This window comes from Oreochromis niloticus, linkage group LG17 (assembly GCF_001858045.2).
Source record: "Oreochromis niloticus isolate F11D_XX linkage group LG17, O_niloticus_UMD_NMBU, whole genome shotgun sequence".
NCBI lineage: Eukaryota > Metazoa > Chordata > Actinopteri > Cichliformes > Cichlidae > Oreochromis > Oreochromis niloticus.
The window spans coordinates 22,574,583-22,596,686 of record NC_031981.2 but is presented as its reverse complement, the minus strand read 5'-3'; the positions used below and the strand labels follow the sequence as shown (position 1 = coordinate 22,596,686).

The window sequence follows — 22,104 nt, the reverse complement described above, 5'->3', positions numbered from 1 at the left end:
AACCCCCCCCCCCCCCCCCCCGCCCCTTTCTTGAGTGACTTTGCCAGGTGTTCAATAAGTTGTTGTTGTTCCAAATCACCTACTGGCAAAGGTTCACCACAAAATAAAGCCAGATGGAGAAATCTGTTGTAGACCCTTACCCTAAAACGGAGTTGAAACAGCTGGATCATCCATCCATCCATCCATCCATCCATCCATCCATCCATCCATCCATCCATCCATCCATCTAATAATGCATATTATTAGGAGGCACAATAATAATTGAGTGAGGAGAATGATCCAAAAGACATGTCCCCACATCCCTCCAGCAGTGAGTCGGTCCCCATAGACTCCCACATTAAAACTTTCCAGCAGAAATAAACATAATTACATCCTTATACACAACATTTTTGGTCTGTATAGATAATTTAACCCTTCATAACACCTTTAAGGTTTTTATAACATACCTGTTTAAATTGTATTGAGGGTTAAAGTTTGCATTATTAGGGATGTGGCCTTGTTGACTTTGTGGCAAAACAGGGTGTAGCTGCTAGCTGTCTGCTAATTGTAGTCCCTGAACTGAACTTGGTCTTTTCATGTATTCCTGTCCCCCGCACCCCCCTTCCTCCATCACTGTCATGTGACTTTATCTCCAAGTCCTTCAGACCAAGGACACATCAGAGTGGGACTAAAGTGAGCTCCAGGGGACAAACACAAAGTGGTCTCTAATGTGCTCCAGAGGTTTCCTCCTGCTGTCAGCTGATTCAGGATTTACTGACCACAGCAGACTCTCTGAGCTGAGCATTTTTGCTCCAGATACACAAAGCAGAGAGTTCGGCCTCCTGTGGAAGCTTTAATTGGACCTGCGGCTATAAATGATCAGTGAGTTCTCTCCTTTGAGAGCGGGAGTAAAAATAGAAGCAGCTTTTTCTGTCTGGACACAAAGCAGAGGATTATTTATTCTCAGTGTGTCTGTTTCCAGGCTCCACTTTGTATTTGTTAATGTCTTTGAACTGCTCATTTTATTCTTTGAATCTATTTTTATTGAATGTTGTGTAATTTGATGGAGTTGTGTGGATGTTGGTGGATTTAGCTTTCTTTGTAATGCAGGGCTTGAAAGGTGCTGAAGTCCAGTCACTATAGGCAGAAATCTGGTTTTATTCTGGAGTTCATTTATTCTGTGGAGCTCTGGGAGACCTGCTCACATGTTGGTGGAGGCATGCGTGCGGCACTGATCTGTTTTTGCTGCTGTGTTGTTCCTGCGCAGATTTACCGGTGAAGGAAAAAGAGATGACATCTGTTGGCATGGGAAGTTTAATGTGGTGGAGAAGCAGCGAGCTGAGCCTCGGGCTGTCAAGCAGATGTCTGCAGTGTTGTCGTGGTGTCATTACAGGCTCGGTAAGAACTAGCTGTGTTTGGGCCCTCGGCTCATCAATCTTTCACTGATAGACCTGCAGACTGTGCGTTCAGGGTCGCTGCAGTTTACAGGACAGGAACCATCGCTGGGCGTCTCACTGAGTCCTGAAACAAACAAACCGGGAACCCCATCACTGGGTGCTGTCACAGTTCATATGGTCATAAACATGCCAACATCACACACACACACACACAAAGCTGATAATAAACTTGAACATTTAACCCCACCACAGAGTGGAGGAGCCTTTTAAAAATGCATCCAGAGGGGAGGTGAAAGTTTGTTTGGACCTGAATCATTCAGTCTTTCAGTAAAACCTGATGCTCTCCAAGAACTGTTAATGATTCATAAATCTGCTTCCTGCTCAGGGACATGACAGACAGTTTGATTCGAAACATGTGATGTAACCTGTTTGGATGTTTTGTTGCTATAACTTGACTTTTGTCAGCCTGGCTAGAAAATCTACAATCTCTCTGCCGATCATATTGAAATAACACCAGACGAAGGTTTATAATGAAAAAAGGTGAATGGTGAAAACTATGAAAAAAATAATTAACACTGGTCTAAGATAGAGGTACACAATAACAATCCAGTTTTTTTTTCACTTGTTGTGCCCAGCTCTACAAACATGCAGGTCTCAAAGGTCTGGTTGCAAGATTTAGTTCTTTGTAAGACTGCTGGTCTTGATGAATTTCACTCCTCACCTCTACACTGAAAAAAAGGGATTGGCCAACTCTTGGATTTACGTAAGCATCTTGCGTGTATTTAACATAAGTGCATCTTGCTTTAAAGTTAAGTGTAACTATATAGTGTAGAAACTACATGATATGCAGAGAGACTAGATTAAATTGTTCATTTCATGTTCGAGTGAAGTAAGTCAATAACTTTCAGTCTCGTGCGCTTTGTATCGTGGTTTCAGGAAGGCTTCGATCTCAGTCAAATCGAGCAGCCGCTTCTACTTTTTTTTGGTATACCGAAAAAAGTAAATTGGGTGGTTGTTACATTAAAAAAGTCTAACTTGTAATTTAAACACAATAATTTCATGTTTCTATGAACATAATTAAATCATGAAGGATCTGTACGAAATTCAACAACTTAATTTGTCCTTGTTGAGATGACATGATACAATCTAGTAAGAGTGGTTAGTTGCTGAACTCATGAAATTCACAAGATCGCACGAGATGTCAAACTGCAGGAAAACACTGGAGTTATAAGAGGCAGACAACTACATGCACCACGTGTATGCTATTGCTATTTATTGTGGATTAACCTGTCAAGGACAAAAACGTACAAAAAACTTCTGCATCAAGCCTTGAAATCATAGCTTTCCTACTTCTGTTAAATGTGGCATGGTGGTTAGTGCTGTTGCTTCACAGTAAGAAGATCCTGGGTTCAAATCCACAATCTGGCTAGTTTGCACTGGTTTCTCTCTGGGTATTCTGGTTTCTTCCCACAGTTAAAAGTCATGCAGTTGTTAGAGTCAGGTTAATTGGCGATTCTAAATTACCTGTCAATGTAAGTGCAAATGGTTGTTTGTGATTGACTGGTGAGCTGTCCAGGGTGTACCCTACCTTGAAACCTATCACTTCAGCGTTATTTCCCAGCCCCCCTGCAACCAGGATAAAGATAGGAGGATGGTAGTTGTTGTAGATCCATTGAATTTTTATGGTAACCAGGATCTAGACTTTGTTGAATATTATGTAATATGAAGACAACGTGTAGTATTTAAGTGACCAAGTAGTACTGGGGTAAAAGTTATTGAATAGTGTTGAAATAAAATGACAAAATTGTGAAGGATTAAAATATTCCAAGAGCTCAACTTACTTCATCTAAACATGTTTCAATTGTGTTTTATGAACACAAAATGCACAGGTTTATTGAATATGAACAAGTTGTGTTGATTGAACTCAATTGTTTAAGTTTCTGCCAAAGCAAAACATTTGTGTGCAACCAATGTCCACTATTGAATCAAGTAAATCCAACATGGCCTTTTTTTCAGTGTACCAGAGCCTACAGATTCTGTCTGTAATGACTTTCCAAGCATTAAAATGACTCCAACTTCCACCAAACTAATGCAATCAAACACAGCTGAAGAAATGAAGTCACCATTATAGGAACAAAATACACGTCTTGGTGTCAGAGATGTCTGATCTGCAGTGCAGTCCCACTACAGCTGATTGATTTGATTACATGTGGTCATTTTTCCAGATGGATGGATTGATGACACACCATAACAGCTGGCTTCATCCTCATTGGAGGAGGACCATAGCCTATCAAGACTCAACGCTATTCAGCAACTTCAACTGACGCATTGTGAAATAATCACTAGCGGTTACCTAGGCAACTGAGGCCTGGACTGTCCACAAGTGACCGACTGTGAGTGCTGGCAGAGTAATGAGAAAGGTTTTTATCCCAGCTCAGACAACTTTGATCAATTTGATGGTGGCTCTTCATCTTTAATGGTGATAGTTGGTCACTAGTGGACATTCAAACCTCAGGCTGATATATTTATTTAAGCTACACCACAACTTTAAGGTGCTGCCCCCTTGTGGTGATAGATTTATGTACTATTCCTTACAACCTGACCCGTTAAAGAAGAAACTGCAAACTGAAGTGAATGGAGCTGTATCCAAACTTCATTTCCAGATGTTAGTTCTGCAGGTAGCTGAGAGTGGAAATGAGACACAAACAGTGGAGAAGCTCTGTGGAGTCATAAATATTAAATGTGATCGAAAGCTGGAGTGAAAAATGTTCAGGAGTCTGCACACGGTGAGGTTCTCTGTCTGAATCTCTCCAGCAGGACTGCAGCATCCTCTCTGTTCATACGAGCTGCTGCAGACCCCAGGGGCTGATGGGAAGGAGGCGGGAGCTTCACATCACACCTTCTGTTTTCAGAGATCGACCCGCAGCCTCAATTGAAGCAGGTTCGATTGTTGTAGCGGCAGCAGAGAGGACGGCGCTGTCGAGGGGATTTGGAGGAAGCTGCTCATGCCGTCTGTTTGAAGACGTGTCCCGCAGCCTTCTGGGAAACAAACGTTACCCTGAGTGCGAGATGAGACAGTGACGACATAAAACCCACCAACCCACAGCAAATCCAAAAGCAGCAGCAGAGCAGAAGGAAGGTTCACTTTGGGCAAATGATGAAGACATCCAGATATCCACTGAGGGTGCAGAAATGAGCAGACTTTAACAAAAAGAAGCAAGAAACTTTATTTATGTCAGGGAACCACACAAAACGGAACACAACAACATCCAACAGAAGAAATGAAAAAAAGGCAACAACATAATCTACACATTCTGCTGGATTTCACATTAACATGTGTGACGTGTCAATATTAGCAGCCCTGCAACAACACACACATTAATGAGAGCCACCACAAAGGGAAGGAAAGCAAAATGGTCCTTTAATGCTCAAAGCTGCTAAAATGACAGAAACTTTCCTCTTTTTCTTATTCATGCAGTTTTGTGGCTTAGAAACAGGAAAGTGTGCAATGTCTTTACATTCATACGGAAGATGCAGAGTGTGCAGGGAGAGGTGGGAAACTTGTGCCTGATGATGACTAAATTGCCTTAATTATATTCTTTTCTCCAGTTTCACAGCTACAGACAGAAAAAAAGCAGCCATCTCTGTGGTGAGAGTCAGATGCACAGTTTAGATCAGCAAGTAATGGGCTCCCAGGAGAGCAAACGACTTCATTTCAAGCACTTAAAGATACAAATTTACTCCAAATACTTTAAAACAAAGATCCACCTGGAGAGAAAGCTGCAGCTTTTCTGTTCAGAAAGAGCAGAACAGCACCACTGACAACACAAATGACTTTGATTCTCTCACAAACAGCAGGATCCGACTTGGAGAAGGTGGGTTACAAAGGAGCTTGCAGATGCAGCTGCAGCTGTGTGCAGGCTGATACAGATTAAAAAGCGCCCCCGCATTCTTCTCTCAGAGCAAAGAAAAGAGAAACTGTTAAACCATCTAAACTTTAAACCTGGAAAAACCTCCTGTATAGGCTTGTCGGCCTATCATTAAGACACCAGGCTGAGAAAACCTGGACATGCAAACCACAAAAGAGCAAAATGAGAGTTGGACGTCTGTATTTGGGGAACTGCTGTGAGACAGCATGGATCAACAGATTCATGCCCTTGATCCACATCAAGGACCTCTCCAACCTCCCCGAAAAGTTCCCTTGGAGTCACAGCTTCGATCTTGAGCAGGTTGGATGGTTTCCAGGTGTTTCTGTAGGAGACGGTCTCCGTCCTTCGGCTCTAACGCTCACACTGAATGAATTTCCTGGTCAGAAAACATTAGAAAACACTGAGAGTCCTCCTGAGAGTAAAACTGAGAGTCGCTCTGAATAATGGAGTGAAAACAAAATGGCCTCTGCGAGCGAGGTGCTCTGTGGGAAAACAAAGAGCTGGAGAGGTCAGTCGATAGTTTGTGGAAGTGTCATGGAGGTTTGAACACTTTAGGTCTGAGTCTCCTGAGAGAGACGACGTGCCACACAAAGGAGTTCGAGAGAATCCATATTGATGAGGAGAAATGAGGCTTTATGAGCAAAGAAAAGCCATCAGACATCTGATTTATGCACACAGCTCATCTCAATCAGACAGGCAGACCTTTATTTCCCTGTGTTCATCCAGCAGGTGAAACTGTGACTGACCAGCGCCTCTTGTACTGGCAGGGAACCTGAAAAAGACCCTGAAAGCAGATTTCTAAGAGCGTGCTCCAGTCTGAACGGTAAATAGGGTAAATAATGGTCATTGTTGGTTGTGACACACACGTCTCCCTGTGCATCTTGTTGGGTGCTTTTCATCATATTTGAGGCATTTTTTCTGCAGAAACATTTTTCTTCTTTAAAGTGGACAAATTCATTTTATTTCCTGCTTTCCTGAGTTCCTGAGTTTATTCTCAGACTCAAAGAGCATCACATGAAAAACATTAATAGATGACTAACCTCGTGTTGTGGATGGACTCATCTCAGTCCCAGTCTGGTCCATTTTCTATCTTCCTCCTCTCACATGATGGTGCTTTGAATTGTGGTCGGAAGTTTCCATCCACTCATCCTGTTCATGAATGTCAGGGTCATTTGGGGCTTATTTAAAACCATTTCTTTGAAATTCATCTTTAGTGACTTTAAAAAACAATTTTGAATTAATGCTGGAGTTTCTCTGATCCACACAGTTTAAAAGTATAAATATAGGGTCACACGCAAAAGCCAGGTCTGTGCCAAGAAAACCACACTCAAAAAAAGGAAACTGGGTGGTTGTTACATTTACAAAAGTCTAACTTGTCATTTGAACAAAATAATTTCATGTTTCTATGGTGAACGCAATTGCTGGATGTGCATGAAATTCAACAACTTAATTTGTTTTTGTTCAGATGACATGATACAATCTAGGAAGAGCGGTTAGTTGCCTGGATTCACAAAATTCACAAGATCACAGGAGATTTCAAACCTCAGGAAAATCACTGGGGTTATAAGAGGCAGACAACCATACAACACGTGTATGCTGTTACTATTTATTGTGGTTTAACTTGTCAAGGACAAAAACACAAAGAAAATTCTGCATCAAGCATAGCTTTCCTACTTTTGTTAAGTCTGTATCGACAGCTCAATGCCATGGTGGTTCGCGCTGTTGCCTCAGAGCAAGAAGGTTGTGGGTTCAAATCCACAATCTGGCCACGTTTGCAATGGGTTCTCTCTGCGTACTACGGTTTCCTCCATAGTTAAAAGTCATGCTGTTATTGATTCTAAATTACCCAAAGGTGTTAAAGTGCAAATGGTTGTTTGTGTCTATATAGACTGGCAACCTGTCCAGGATGTACCCTGCCCCTCTTACCCTATCACTTCTGCAGCCCAGATAATGATAAGAAGATGGGTGGATTGGAAGTTGCTGTAAATCTGTTGACTTCTTTTACTACAGACATAAGTTACATTTGTTCATTCAACAAGATTATCATTGGTGTAACAAACAAATATATTACTGGTTCATGTAACAAGACTGACTTTTGATGTGCCAAAGTGTTTAAACAATGTAACATGAATTTAAATACATTTAATAAGACTAACTTGGTACAAACATGTTGATTGAATAAAAGTCAAATTAATTGAATGTTAATGTCAATATTATGTTAAACCTACAAACATATATTGTGTTGAAACAACACAATCAAGATGGATTAATATAACATCATTTATTTAGATGGAATATAAGTGGCAAGATAAAATTCCCTTCATCCAATGACTTATTTTTTTGAGTGCAAGAAGAATTATGAAGAATTATGGAAGATGCTTGTTTCTAAATGACATTTGCCAAATACTACTGGGGGTGTACGTATGTGTAAGTGTGTATGCAAACTTCTGATTCTGAGGGTGTAAGATAAAACTCAGTTCTTCCAAAACTTCACTAAACTCCAAACATCGCTGCTGTTCAGCTCTCTGACTTCCTTTCCTTCTCTCAGTCATGGTACACATGGAGCTGGAAATGAGCAAGATGTGTTTCTGTTAAAGTTGCATCATCACGAGGTAAAATACGATCAGCTGAACGTCATCTGAGCCACAAACATGACATCAAAGTTATCTCCAGGCCAGCCTGAGGCGTCACTGAGAGCTTCCACACACATGAAATATGGACAGCTGTGTTTCTTTATGCACTAACACAATATCTGCAGTGAACGCAGCATTTTGGATTCACTTTGAACTGTAATAACCACTCAAACAGCTTCACAAAGAACCAGCATGATCAAATAAAAACACGCAGCCAATCGAAGCTCCGAAAACACTTGCAGGCTGACACGTTTCAAATATTTATAACAAAGCTCAGGAATCTTTATGGCATCCAGCAGCAGCTCAATGACCTTCAAACTGCACCTGATGAAACAACTCCTTCATCCTGCTCTCCTCTCTGGCTTTCAAAGGCACCTCCTCCCCGTCAGCCCGCTTGTTTCCTGTTTCAGAGCAAACCCAACTGAAGGAGACCTGTATCTTCAGACTGGAATCCAAAGGAATACAATGAGAGCTCTCAACATGAATGTGAAAAAAATTCCTGAGTTTTCTGTCAAGAATTCAATTGATTTGGCTGGGATGGCTGCAGTACAGGGTTAGGAAAGTCACATTTTTATGTCAGTCTGCCAGTATGTCAGTTTGTGCCTGTGAGCAGAGAGACAGCATTTTATATGGAGACATAAAACACGAGAACAAAGAGGCTTCCTGCACAGGATGCCCTTATATATAATATCTGCTTTATCTGTGTTTATGTAGTGGTGTTCACAAGTACAAAACATCCTTCTATAAAAATATTCTGCCCCTGTACAGCTGTTATGAGGGGCGAAATTATCTACAGAGACCAGAAGAGTTTGTGTACCAGGCTGTAAACATGTTTATTTCTCAGATGGACTCTCATGTTTAAACTTCACAGCAGTGCAGACTGCCTCACTTTCTAATAATATGCTGTTACTCAGAGAGGTGTGGTGTGGAAAACAGCAGACATCACTCTGACTTGACTGAACACCGAACAACCTTAGTTTACTGGCCAATCTTTTACACACATACACAAAAAATTCCAAAATGGCAAACCTATCCATCTCTCTCTCACATCCCGCAGTCCAGCTTTATATACTCTCAGACCACAGCTTCTCAATTCAAACTGGCCTATGACATAATCCTTCCAGAGAGGGAAAAGAAAAACAAAGAAGATTAGTTTTCACAAATAATCCTAACATTATCAATCACTTGTCAAAAATGGAAGCAGACATTTCATATATACATACACAATTTAAAGGTCATTTCACACTTCTGGCACTGGTTGACCAACCAAACTCCTACTCTTTCCAACTCACATCGTATTAAAGAGCTGCATTTGAGGCAGGCTTCTTCTTTGCCGGCAAGACAAGGTGGCTGCCACCGAGGTTTCACCTGTTATTTACTTTCTGATATACTGCCCCAAACAAATGAGAGCCTGTTCGCTTTGAATGCTTTGTCAAGGTCAAGTACTGTAAATGTACTTCACAGTTACTCAGACTGAGGACGTTACAGTGAAACTCCTCTTGTAAGGTCCGGAGGAGAAGTAATGATCAGACCTCATACTGATCTATTTTTATAAAAGGGAGTGTCGGGGTACCAGTCTTCTCAGTTTGGACTGTTTAGTTTCCCACATATGTTTCCTGTTTTATTGTGTTTCTGTCTGCGTGCATTATGTTTCGTTTGACTTCTTCTGTTTCATTAGTTAGATTTATCCCAGCTGTGTTCTCACCTGTTTCCACTCACCATCATTATCCAATCTATTTAAGCCCTCACGTTCTCCCAGTTCCCTTTCAGCTCCTCGTGTGTTTCCCATTTAATTCCAATCATTCATTTTCAATTCAGTCTGTATTAAAACCCGTGAATATTGTAAGCCAGACTGCGAGTCCTGCATTCTCTACACACCAGAACGTGACAGTGAGTTGTGAGACATCGAGCAAAATTATGTCCACATGTAAGATTCAGTGACCTACTGGGAGAAAGTCGGCAGAGGGTCCCGCAGACGGGGTTTTCAAGAGCCTGACTGGTATATTCAAAGATATGAATATATTAGTCTTAACTGAACCTCAGAAGGGATGAAACTGCTGGAAAAATCATCAATAATCTATAATCAATACATTCAGTATGAGCGTCTCTGCTGTCATTCAAAGTTTGTTTCCTGCAACAGTGTTTAAATGTCAGTTATTAATGAAATCAGGTTTAGTGTACAACTGCCACAGTCCCTCTAATACGTGTGTGTGTTGGGTCTAATTGATATCTGAAACAGTAATGAGCTGTAATTGTAGCTGTAGGGAAACCTGCTGCAGTCAGAGGAGCTGCTGTTTAATGCGGAGCACATCTGAGGCAGCGTGTTTGGCACGAAGCTGTAATTAAACCGTTTTTTTTCACAGCTGAGACGTGAAGCCGCTGCACCGCGGGGGAAAATCAAAAGTTTAAAGTTACTTTGTGATTCAGGCAGCAGCTTCACACCACACTCTCTGTCAGCTTACATTTTCCAGTTTTCCCGCATGTTTCCAAGAACAGACACACAGAAAAATAACTCCCTCCCTCTGAAGTTTCTTGAAGTCTAACAGATAAATGCTGTGCACTCAGGCTGCAGAAACATCAGCACGTGTGATGTTCCTCTGTGGATGAAGTCAGGTTTGTGTTCCTTCTTCTCTGAGTCTCTGGTGTCGCAGAAGTTTGATGGTTCTAGTCTGAAAAGAAACATTCTCTCTGCGTCATCCCTTGCTGGGATAGTGTGAGTGCTGACGATCAGCGCGCTGTGACTGATGCTCTCTCACGGCGTAATGTCGAGCCTGAAGTCGAGTTGCGGTGGCTTTGAGTTTCAGTCCTTTGGGGTTATGAGGTTCAGGGTTATGACCTACGATCACTTCTGTATCTTCATGTCTTTAAAGCTTTCCCATCCGTCTGTCTTTCTCAATTAGCTCCTTCATCTTCCCTGATTATCATTTCCTGTTTTATTTGGCTAAGTCCATTTTTCTTGTGTTTTTCCTGTCCCGTTACTTCCTCTCTGCCCTTCTGATTTCTTGTTTGAACCTTTGTGATTTCTGTTTCCTTGAAGCCGGTTCCTGTGGTCATTACCTTCCCCTGAGCTGATCAGTCATCATTAGTGCAGCTGATTGTATTTTTATAATAAAGCTGTACTTTTACTCTGAACTTTCTCTTCCTCCTCAGCAGGATAGATCGTTTTGTGGTGGGACATCCGGGCGGTCAGCTGCCTACACATCGTGGAGACTTTTTACCTCTGGATTGAATTTTCTGGACACGTTTGAAATCTAACTGTAATCACAGATTCACTTTGAATATGTTGGAAATTCTTTTTTTTTTTTGCATCCCTGTGAGACTGAAAGGCTCTGACAGCTGTGTTTCTGAAGGAAGAGCTCTTTAGACCCTGGCATGACCTTCACACTCAGCTCTGTGTTCTCCATACCACTGCAGGAAAACCACCACGACCCACTGATGAAAAATATTCAATGAATAAATGAAAGATGAGCTATTATGATTCAGTTTTCAATCAAAAATACAAATGAAGTGTTTTCATGGTGTTTTCTCACTGAGCTGCATCTCCTGATGATCAGTAAGCTCGTCTTCTTCATCCACTGTGTTTACAAAGATCATGGTCACTCGTGAAATCATGTCATGAAGGGCATCCACTTAAAAAAATACTAATAATAGACTGAAATTTTAGAATCTGCCAACTGAAACATACAGAGCTTTCCACTGTGGTGACCTCGTGTGAATAACGGAGCAACTAAACAAGCTTTAATGCAGATTCATGAAAACACTCAAGGACGCTGCCTGACTGCATTTCACATGGATTTGTGGCAGTGAGGGTCTTCATCCTCTCCTCAGCCAATGAAATCCTCATTTCCAGATTTTAAAAAACAACAACAACATGTAGGATGGGGATGGGGATGGGGTGGTGTGGGGGGGATATCACATGACCCAGAGAGCCACAACATGAACACTAAAGTGAAACCACAGCAGCTGGAATCATGTTTGAAATGAAGGAGTCCGTCTTGTCTTTGATGTGCGTGAGTGTGGAAACAGGAAACAGTCATAAGCTGTTCAGTGCTCCTCTTCAGTCTTTTGGTTGTGTTGTTGTGGTGAATAAACAGCTTTATTTCTGTGCGGGAGGGAACAAAAAAGGTGACTGACCTTTGACCTGCGAATCCCTGGCAGCCAATTAGATGGAGGTGTGAGCAGCTCTGTCCTGCACCGAGTCATTAATGGTTAGGTAAACATCTACAGACCTCTGAGAGGCTCGAGGAGAGTCAAAGCAGACAGATTCTAAGGCAGTGTCTGCTCTGTGTTTTTTCCCTGCTTTCTCCATGGGTTTGTGGAGCTACAATCTGATGGACCGCAGACACAAACTGGGCCCGGCGCAGCCAATCACAAATCATCAAACTCACCGCGTCTGCAGATGTCCTGAGAAGAAACGCACACCTCAGAGCGCTGGGCCTGTAACGGCCCTGACTGTGATGTTTATCCCGCAGTCGATAATGATGGAGAGCGGCGAGATTTTCACAAACTCATAAATCTAACAAGAAAAACAAAGACGGGAACACACACAGACTCCCTGTTAGCTCGGCGGGGAGCCATCAATCAAACATTCTGAATGACAGCACACACACACCAACAGCATCGATCTGAGCTGCTCTGGCTTCATTGTGTTCTGTGATTTAGGAGCAGAGTGAGACCTCCTGCCTCCTGCCTGCACCTCCTCTGACTGCTGATGGAGGAGCTCAGCACAGCTCCAACACACTCAATGGATCAACCTGCTCTGTGTGTGTGTGTTTCATGGACATCCATCTCTTCAGAGCGTCTCTAAGAGCCCGTCATGTGACTCCTCGTGTGATGAAGACTGCGCTCTTTGGGCTGCTCATGTCTGTGCTCTTTTTGGTGCTCTTCCTGATGTGAAGCACGTCTATTCAGCTCTGTGGAGTTTTAAATGAGCTCCACATGCTGGTTAACTCTTCCTCATCTCACATGCTCTCTGGCCTGAAGTTAGTCTGTGTGCTTCTTCTTGTCAGTGATGGTATTTGTCAACATCAACTTGTACTGTTAGCAGCTGACCACTTGACTTCCACCTTCCTGAGCTCCTATGTTTACATCCACCTGACCACGGCACTGCAGCGAGCACATCGGGTGCTTATGATGTTGTCTAGAGCAGCGGTCCCCAACCTTTTTTGTGCCACGGACCGGTTTATGCCGACAATATTTTCACGGACCGGCAATAAGGTGTCGCGGATAAATACAACAAAATAAAACTAGTGCCGGTACTGAAAAAACGAAGATTTATTCATAACACACGTGAAAAGACCCAGGAAAACCGAGTTAACGATAAAAACGATAACAAAATAACGCTGAAAACCGATGAAAAACCCTGAAAACCATACATTTCACACCTGAGCCTCAACTCTCGCGGCCCGGTACCAAACGACTCACAGACCGGTACCGGTCCGAGGCCCGGGGGTTGGGGACCGCTGGTCTAGAGGGCCTGCGAACTGCCGAGCACCTACTCTTCTCTGACTTCACTTGATTTCAGAGAGGGGCTTGTCACCGTGACTCAGACTAACAAACGAACATCTGGCTGCTGATGTTTCGGAGCTGTTCCACTGCCATCCTTCTGTGAGAGGAAATCCCAAAGTTAAGCAGGCTGGCTGAGACTAACAGGTGTCAGAGAGAAAGCAAATTCTTTAAAGTCTGGAGGTACACATGACTCTGCTGTGATGTCACAGCACTCCATAAACAGGAAGCTGGTCAGCAGCCAGAGTTTATGAAAAATGAGGAGACTCCAGATGTGTCAACTCCTCTGACCTCCAGCAGTGAGAGTGTGGAGCTGCAGTAAAACAGGTCCAGGCACTTTGGCAAACACTGGATCAGGTCCATTAGACTAATGAGGAGACTTGCTGACGATGCCAGGCAATCCGGCTGGAGATCAGGTCCAGGATCTCTGCTTCCTTCTCTCTGTGGCTGGATCCACTTGAGCTCATCTCCAAACGAAGCATCTGTTAAGTCAGGTCTGTGGGATGATGAGCTGGCCTTCAGCCTATCGGAGTGCTGTTGCCTGAAAATTTTGGTTGAATCAGAGCGTTTCAGGATGACACTACTTTATTTCACAGCTCAGTGATTTTCGGACAGTTTCTCAAAAGTAAGTGAGAATTTCCTTTAACTTCATTCTTCTGCTGCGCTTTACACGGATCCCTGACAGCATCAGAGACCACAGTTAAGATGTTATACTGACCCGTGTGCTGGGAGAGTGTGTCCACTCTGCTTTTGCATTAAGCTGCTTCAGATTCAGATCCACACAAGAACAAACACAGGAGGACACAGCAGCGCTCTTTCTCATAAATCTTGGAAATGTTGGATATTTTACACACACACACACACACACACACACACACACACAGCTTTCATCTCTCTCTCTCTCTCTCTCTCTCTCACACACACACACACACACACACACACACACAGCTTTCATCTCTCTCTCTCTCTCTCTCACACACACACACACACACACACAGCTTTCATCTCTCTCTCTCTCTCACACACACACACACACACACACGCACAGTTTTTTTCTCTCACGTTAATGATGGGACCGCTGAGATTCACCTGCTGAACCAAAGCAGAGCCGTAGTTTGGGAACTGTAATACTGCAGGTATTACAGTTCCCACAGCTCTCCTTCATGCAGGGAACTTTTGTAATAAGTACATGAACGCGGGGCTCCTCCTCCTCGGACTCCTGCTGCCTGAGGAAAAACACAGAGACGTCCTGCGCGCTCCCCGTGGACCCTAAAACATTCTGCTCCACCTGACGGGGGCGCGCGTGCCCGCCAGGGCTTACACACGGTCCGCGTGTCTCCATCTGATCCGAGAGCTGCTCCATGACACGCCCCTCAGAGAGAGAGAGAGGAGTGTGTGCGCCTCCCTCTCTCTCTCTCTGTGTGAGAGCGAGCCTCCTCAGCGCAGCGTCGAGTCTGTCCTCGCTGCTCCTCGCGCTGCTCCTCGCGCTCAGCTCTCGGGATCAGGGGGACCGTTGGCGGACAGAGCATGCGTGGCGGCCGCGTGTGTGCGCGTGGAGCGGGTCCGAGCGGCGAATCAAAGAGGAGAGCGACGCTCTGAGACTTTTTCCCACTTTAAAGCGTTTCTGTACACGCGCGGCACACGTGGACGTCCGTGACCCCGCCGCGTGGCTCCGGTGCGTACGGCCCGTTCTTCGGGCTCCCCGGCTGCCCCCCTCCCCCGCATGTCCTCCCGCGGCTCGGCCTGACCCCTCTCTGAGCGCGCGCACGGCTCTGGGAGCAGCATGGCGGCGGGAGTGGCCGCGTGGCTGCCGTTCGCACGCGCGGCGGCTATTGGCTGGATGCCGGTGGCCAGCGCGCCCATGCCGTTGCCGCCACAGGAGAAGCGGCGCACGAAGGACGGGCTGCTGGTGCTAAACGTGAGCGGCACGAGGTTCCAGACATGGCGGGACACGCTGGAGCGCTACCCGGACACCCTGCTGGGCAGCACAGAGCGAGACTTCTTCTTCCACGAGGAGACCAACGAGTTCTTCTTTGACCGTGACCCGGACATCTTCCGTCACATCCTCAACTTTTACCGAACTGGGAAGCTGCACTACCCCCGGCAGGAGTGCATTGCGGCGTATGACGAGGAGCTGGCGTTCTTCGGCATCGTCCCTGAGATCATCGGGGACTGCTGCTACGAGGACTACAAGGACCGGCGGCGCGAGAACCAGGAGCGCATCCAGGACGATGAGGACATCGAGCAGTCCAATGAGCCGGTGCCCGTGGACATGAGCTTCCGGGAGAGCATGTGGCGCGCCTTCGAGAACCCGCACACATCCACCATGGCTCTGGTATTCTACTATGTCACTGGGTTCTTCATCGCAGTGTCGGTGCTCGCCAATGTGGTGGAGACGGTCCCGTGTGGCACCGCGCCCAACCGTGTCAAGGTGATGTCGTGCGGTGAGCGGTACGAGCTGGCCTTCTTCTGCCTGGACACCGCATGCGTCATGATCTTCACCGTGGAGTACCTGCTCCGCCTGCTGGCCGCTCCCAGTCGCTACAAGTTTGTGAAGAGCGTGATGAGCATCATCGACGTGGTGGCTATCATGCCGTACTACATTGGCCTGGTCATGACCGACAACGAGGACGTGAGTGGTGCCTTCGTCACACTACGCGTTTTCCGGGTGTTTCGGATTTTCAAGTTCTCGCGGCACTCTGCGGGACTTCGCATCCTGGGCTACACGCTGAAGAGCTGCGCCTCGGAACTCGGCTTCCTGCTCTTCTCGCTCACCATGGCCATCATCATCTTCGCCACTGTCATGTTCTACGCCGAGAAGGGCATGTCTGGGAGCAAGTTCACCAGCATCCCTGCAGCTTTCTGGTACACCATCGTGACCATGACGACGCTGGGGTAGGTGATGCTGACCGTGTGTGTATGAAGTGGGTGGAGCTTCATGTCCAAAAATGGGCGGAGCTAAGAGCGTGTTGGTGTTTGGTTTGAAGACATCAGTTTTCAGTGTTTAAGGGCAGCTGTCCGTGGTGCTGAATCAGAGCTGCCGCTGTCTCAGTAAAAAGGACACTTGAGTTTCTATGGTCACATACTTCTGCTGCCTCCGTTTCAGAAACAGAAAGAGTGAAGCTCAGCAGTAGGGTGTGAGTCTGCAGGGGTGAGAATGCAGCTCGTTGTTAGCTCGAGTATGTAAATAGAAAGGTTTTGCACGTTTACGTTAGTTTGGGTTAGTTACAGCTCGGTGATGCACGCCTCTGTCAGTAATGGGACGTTGTGAGTTGTGGTGTTTAAGCTTCACCGGCTGCAGTTTGGATTAGAAATCTTTCTCCTGTTTGTGCCTCACGAGCCACGTTTTACTGCTCCATCATGTTCTTCATGTTTTTCTTGTTTTTTTCATAGGGGCAAAAAACTGTGTAGATGTGTTAGCGCCACCTGCAGATGATGTTAAAGCAAAGCATGTTTTAGATCAGCATACAGCTGCAGGAATGGTTCGATCTTCTTGAGAAGTAGTGAACACTGAATATTTCAAAATCATGACCAGCCTCGCTGTGTGTCAGAAAACATTTGGAGCTTCAAGTTCTCTCTCTCTCTCTCTCTCACACACACACACACACACACACACACACACAGATCTGTGGTTTTGGAGGCATGTTCAGGTGTAACTGTGTTTTTTCAGGGTTATGAAGGTGGTTCATGTCTTACCAGTTACATCACCATAGTAACAGTAGATCATGAGGCTGGATGTTGATTGTTTGAAGCAGCTGGAGAACTGAAAGTAGGACCGGACGCTCGCTGTAATCACACACACACACATGCATACACACACACGAGCGCTTGCTGCATTAGGATAATGTTTGATGTGTAAACCTCAGGTGAGCTCAGACCTTCTGATCGAGCTGTGTCCTCTGCTGTGAGAAAACTTCACAAGTTTGTCTCTGAGGAACATTTTTTATATAGCTGCTGGTGCTGCAGTTGTGTTTTCAGGCCTTGTTAAACTCCCTGCAGATGCTCTGGGCCACCAGGCTCTCTGACCACCACCAGTAGGCAACGGGTGAAGTGTCTTGCCCAAGGACACAACGACCGAGACGGGGGCTCGAACCGGCAATCTTCCGATTACAAGGCGAACTCCCAACTCTTGAGCCACGATCGTCCAAGGACCTGCAGTACCATACACTGTGATTTGTGTGTGTGTGTGTAATGTTTCTGTTGGCACAGACACAACACGGCACAAACACGCATGTATTATTCAGTCACATGATCTCCTGCTGCTCGTGAACATGAGAGCGGGCTTGGGTCTCGCTGCTTCCCATGCCTCAGTGTAAAACGCTCATTTTCAGTCTCTGAATTAATGAAATTAAAGGGAAATGTGTAAATGCTGGAAACGTTTCCTCATAAAAGCATAAATGTGGAAAAATGTTCCCTCACTCAGTTGTGTAATTTCTTTAAACCGATGTAATCTGCATGATTCAGGTGGAATTGCTGACGTGCAGCTTTTTTCACAGCGTCTCAGACAGCATCAGACTTATTAATATTTTCAGGAAATTACAGACCGAGTCTGCTGGGATCAAAACCTCGGCACGCCTCATATTTGAGGTGAATTCAGTCAGAGGCTACCTCCTCATATCGTCTCTGGCTGTTCAGGATCGTGTCCTTTAGTGATGAGGACAGAGCGCAGCTGGAAGAGGACAGCGGCAGAAAGGCCAGGTTACTCAGTGATGTAACAGACTGTTGTGTGATTGCCTTACAGACTAAACTCTGGGATTAAAGTGTTGTCTGTAGAAACAGCAGAGATTAGAGGAGAGGAGTCACCCGGCTGTCACATAATCACTCTGTGTTCTTTCATATTTACTTTCAGACCCTTAGATTCAGTTTTCACATCCTGAAGACTTCATTTCACCTCCAACTTCTTAAAGTCACGCTGCAACTGAGCTGATGCTCAGCTCCATTCGGAGGGAAATACTTCCTCTTGGATGATGTTTCACATGTTTTTCTTGCTTTTGTTCCAGATCTACTTTCAATAACAAATCATCTGTTGGGACTCATCAAGCCGCTATCAACAGAAACAGGAGAGCCTTCTGCTGCAGCTGTTTATGAACCTGAAGAAGTCATTTTAGATAGATATTAAGATTAAAACAGAGGTAGTGAAACAAGAGTGGTTGTCATGATACTAGAATTTTAAACACGTTGACCCCATCCTGCAAGAACAGCAGTAATATTTAATTTTAATCAAATTATCCCAATTATAAATTAGATTTAAGCGTTTAAGATTGCGTTTAGAGCTTGTATTCATTTTACAAATTATTTAGACCATTTCGTTACAGATCGTGAAGGTAAAATATTTTTTTAGAAACCACTAATAAACAAAGGGTACAGTACAAAATCAAACACATCTAAATAATTTATTATTTCAGAAGAAGAGCTTTATGGGTATATAAATAAGATCAGATGAGGAAGAGGATATAAAAACTGAACTGCTCACTGCTGCGCGTTACACTGACCTCACAGCTGCCAGAAAAACATTTATTTATTCATAATAAACCATGTAAAAGTAGAAAAGTTAAATTTGATCACAGTGTCTGTCTGTCTGCTTTTCAGGCCTGAGACTGTCTGATTAGCTGCTCTGTTCCAGGTTTAAAGCGCTATATAAATACAGGCCATTTACCATTTCACTCATTATTTGCTCCAATTGGTTCTCCACCCTCTGGACTCTCTGCTCAGTTCAGCTACGTCCCCCTGCTGGTCTGCACAGCAGCACCCCACACGCATCTCCACATGTCTGTAAACAACTCTGTCCCTGATCAAAGTGCCAGCTGTGACCTGATCAGCTGCTATAATTATTTATCTTTATCTAATTAAAGCTGCAATTGCTACGCTAATGATAACAGGTGGCAAAATGTGGCTATGGAACTGCTAGTAGTTAAACGGCTAATGCTAATGTGCTCTGGCCAGGTTACTATTTTAACTAAGTGTAACGTATTCCACTGTTGTTGAAACAGCAGGTTTACTGACCTCTGACCTTCCACTTAAAGTGTTCAGTGTTATTAACGTTACCTACTTTAGCTGTTAGTGAGGGAGGATCTGTGTGTGTGTGTGTCAGAAGGAGGCAAAAACGACTATTGTATCTTCACTCAGTAGTAATTTTAGTATTGATTAATGTCTGAGTATATACTGTATATATATATATATATATACTATACGTTCTGGTGTGAGGTGAACCCTTGTTTCCTGTATGAAAGTCTTGAGACTTTCTGAAGTCATTGTTAGAGAGAAACCTTCTTCAAAGGAGGTTGAAGGCAGTTTAGCTGTTTGCTGCAGGAAATCAAGATTCAAGATTCAAGGTCTTTATTGTCAATACAACAATATACACAGTATACAGCGCACTGAAATGCCGTTTCAGCCCAATCCCCCATGGTGCATTTATAAGAATATAAAAAAATATATTTTCAAGAGATATAAAACTAGGAATTACAAATAAATAATAACTCACTAAATTTGGGTAAAAATAAGGGATAAAAAGGTACTATTACTAACTATATCTATGTACAATAAACAAAGACAGGACAGAGACAATACAAAGTGGATTGTGCAGTAGCTTAAAATCCAAACTTGCATTAGGAGGAATTTTACCAGCTCTTCCGCAGACCCTCCTCCTCAGTTTGAACTGTTTCATGCAGTCAGCTGTGGATCAGGGATTCGATTCTGACTCCTCACAGGGCAATAAATCGATCCCAGAGAGGAGACCTGGATGCAGGCTTGACTGATTGCAGACTTGCTGTCCAGGGTCCGACTGTCGCTTAGACTCTGACCTCCTTCACGGCTGTTTTTACTGCCACGCTTCCATCCCGGCTGTCTCTTCTTCTCCGCTCTCTGTGGGATGATACGCTGTTAATGCTGCTAATTAAATTAATGCATTAGGCGCTCAGAACACACACACAGTGATTATTCTTAATGGGCTCTGTAATGAAGCCACCTAGAGGAGCAGCCAAGCAGAAAAGATGGTTTGTGTCGTCAGAAGAGAGTTCAGTTCGTCCCAAAATGCTGCTCCTGTGTAATCTGGAAATGACCACTTTAATGACACTCTGAGGCTGGGGGGTGATTATTTTGGATGACAGACAATTAGAGCCGAAAAGAAGAGGAAGCTGATGAAGAGGCTTATTAGGTGAAGTGGTGGGATTTGCATTTTAGTGGTGATGAGGCTTTTCCCAAAAACTGCAGGAGCTGCAGTGAAGAGGAAAAAGCTCCTTTGTTGTGACTCTCATGAATTCACTTCCTGTTCTGTTGATCATTAGAGTCATTTAAACGACCTTGTTCCCTCTGGAGGGGGTGGGGCCACAGCTTTTTGAGGCACGTAGTTGGAGTTCATGTGTTTGGTTTTGTTTAGTTAGACCGAAGCAAAAAATGAAAACATCTGTGTGCTGTGAGGTTTTTCCTTTAAATATGTTTACACATTTATTCTGCTTCTGATGCACGTCCAGTCATTCTGAAATATGACAGAAACCCCTCAGATCACAAAAGAGCTTCGGCGGTTACTCCCATTCAGCTTTCACTGTTTACCGCTGCTGCCAGATGAAAGCTGGACTTTGGGCTTCACTTGGCTTCCTGGTACCCTGTGAGATCCTGGACATGTGTCAGCTGGACACTTTCCAAATACAACTTCAGACTGCAACAAGAAAGACCAGCAGAGTTACTTCATTAACCATCAAATTCACAGCTTTCTTAAAAGCATCATATTTGTCTCGATTTGCATCAAACTCTGTAGATCTGATGTTTTCTGCAGCAGGTAAAGAACTGCGAGCCGCTGTCTGCTGGATCGCAACCATGAGGCGTTTTTACCAGCAACAAATCTTTTGATCTTCTGGTTTCACACATTTGTAGGTTTTGAGCTGCTGATGATCTGAATGTGTGTGATGCAGCTTGTCGTTTTAAATGGGAACAAACTGTCCACACATGCAGTCTGACACCATCTGTTCTGCTTTCTGTGCCGGTTGTAGCGAATGTGTTTGTCACACAAACTGACTCACATACTGCGATGATGATGATGAGATCTGATTCACAGCTGTCTACACGTCACATTTTACACGGGAATATTTGCATTTTTAGGGGGTAACGTGACCCAGGTGGGTACAGGGTGGAGGTTACAGTAGAAATAGCCAATGAGAGTAACATCACCACCAACAGCTGCATGATGGACATGAAGTCATCTATATAAAATCCTTGACTATAAAACACTGACTCTCATCTTTAAGGTAAATAAAAAGATATACATTAACACACTTCTGAAAATCCTGGTTTTACTTTGGATGCTTGCATTATTTTAATTTGCAGACAAAAACTAAATTATTCCACCAAAACAAACCTACAGGGTAAATCTACAGGGCCCCTCATGCTAACAGTTGCTTGTCAGTTCATTTTGCTGGATAACAGACTGCAATTGTATCACACTCATCTCCTAAACGACCCCAGCCCGTTCTTCTTTGGAGAACCTCTCAGTTTCCTCCAGATCTGATGATCTGGTCGTCGGGGCTTTGTGTGGCCTGGTCAGTAAAGCTCACTTTGGCTTTCTGGAGGTTGTTCTTCTCCCCAGTTCTGCTGCTGACTGAGGTTTTCTTCAAATGTCCTTCTCTCTGCGTGATTCTTTTCACCTCGATGAGATTCCCTGTTTCAGAC

At 44.2% G+C, this 22,104-nt stretch overlaps 1 protein-coding gene and 1 long non-coding RNA gene across 4 annotated transcripts in view; both read left to right on the top strand.

The window, feature by feature from the left end:
• Window positions 1–9,717: 9,717 nt before the first annotated feature.
• On the top strand, window positions 9,718–11,666 carry LOC109195083 (uncharacterized). The gene is made up of 2 exons (XR_002056760.2): window positions 9,718–9,828; window positions 11,089–11,666. It is a non-coding gene; the product is annotated as an uncharacterized LOC109195083 (long non-coding RNA).
• Window positions 11,667–14,728: 3,062 nt separating this feature from the next.
• The window catches only part of LOC102078219 (potassium voltage-gated channel subfamily D member 2), a 91,475-nt gene continuing 84,099 nt past the window's right edge, over window positions 14,729–22,104 (top strand). The window contains exon 1 of one of the 3 annotated variants that reach the window (XM_019346458.2): window positions 14,729–16,338. In XM_019346458.2, coding sequence (XP_019202003.1) covers window positions 15,227–16,338 — 1,112 coding nt within the window. In that variant the 5' untranslated portion in view covers window positions 14,729–15,226. The remainder of the gene's footprint in view (window positions 16,339–22,104) is intronic. The other 2 variants (XM_019346459.2, XM_019346457.2) reach the window with 2 other exon arrangements.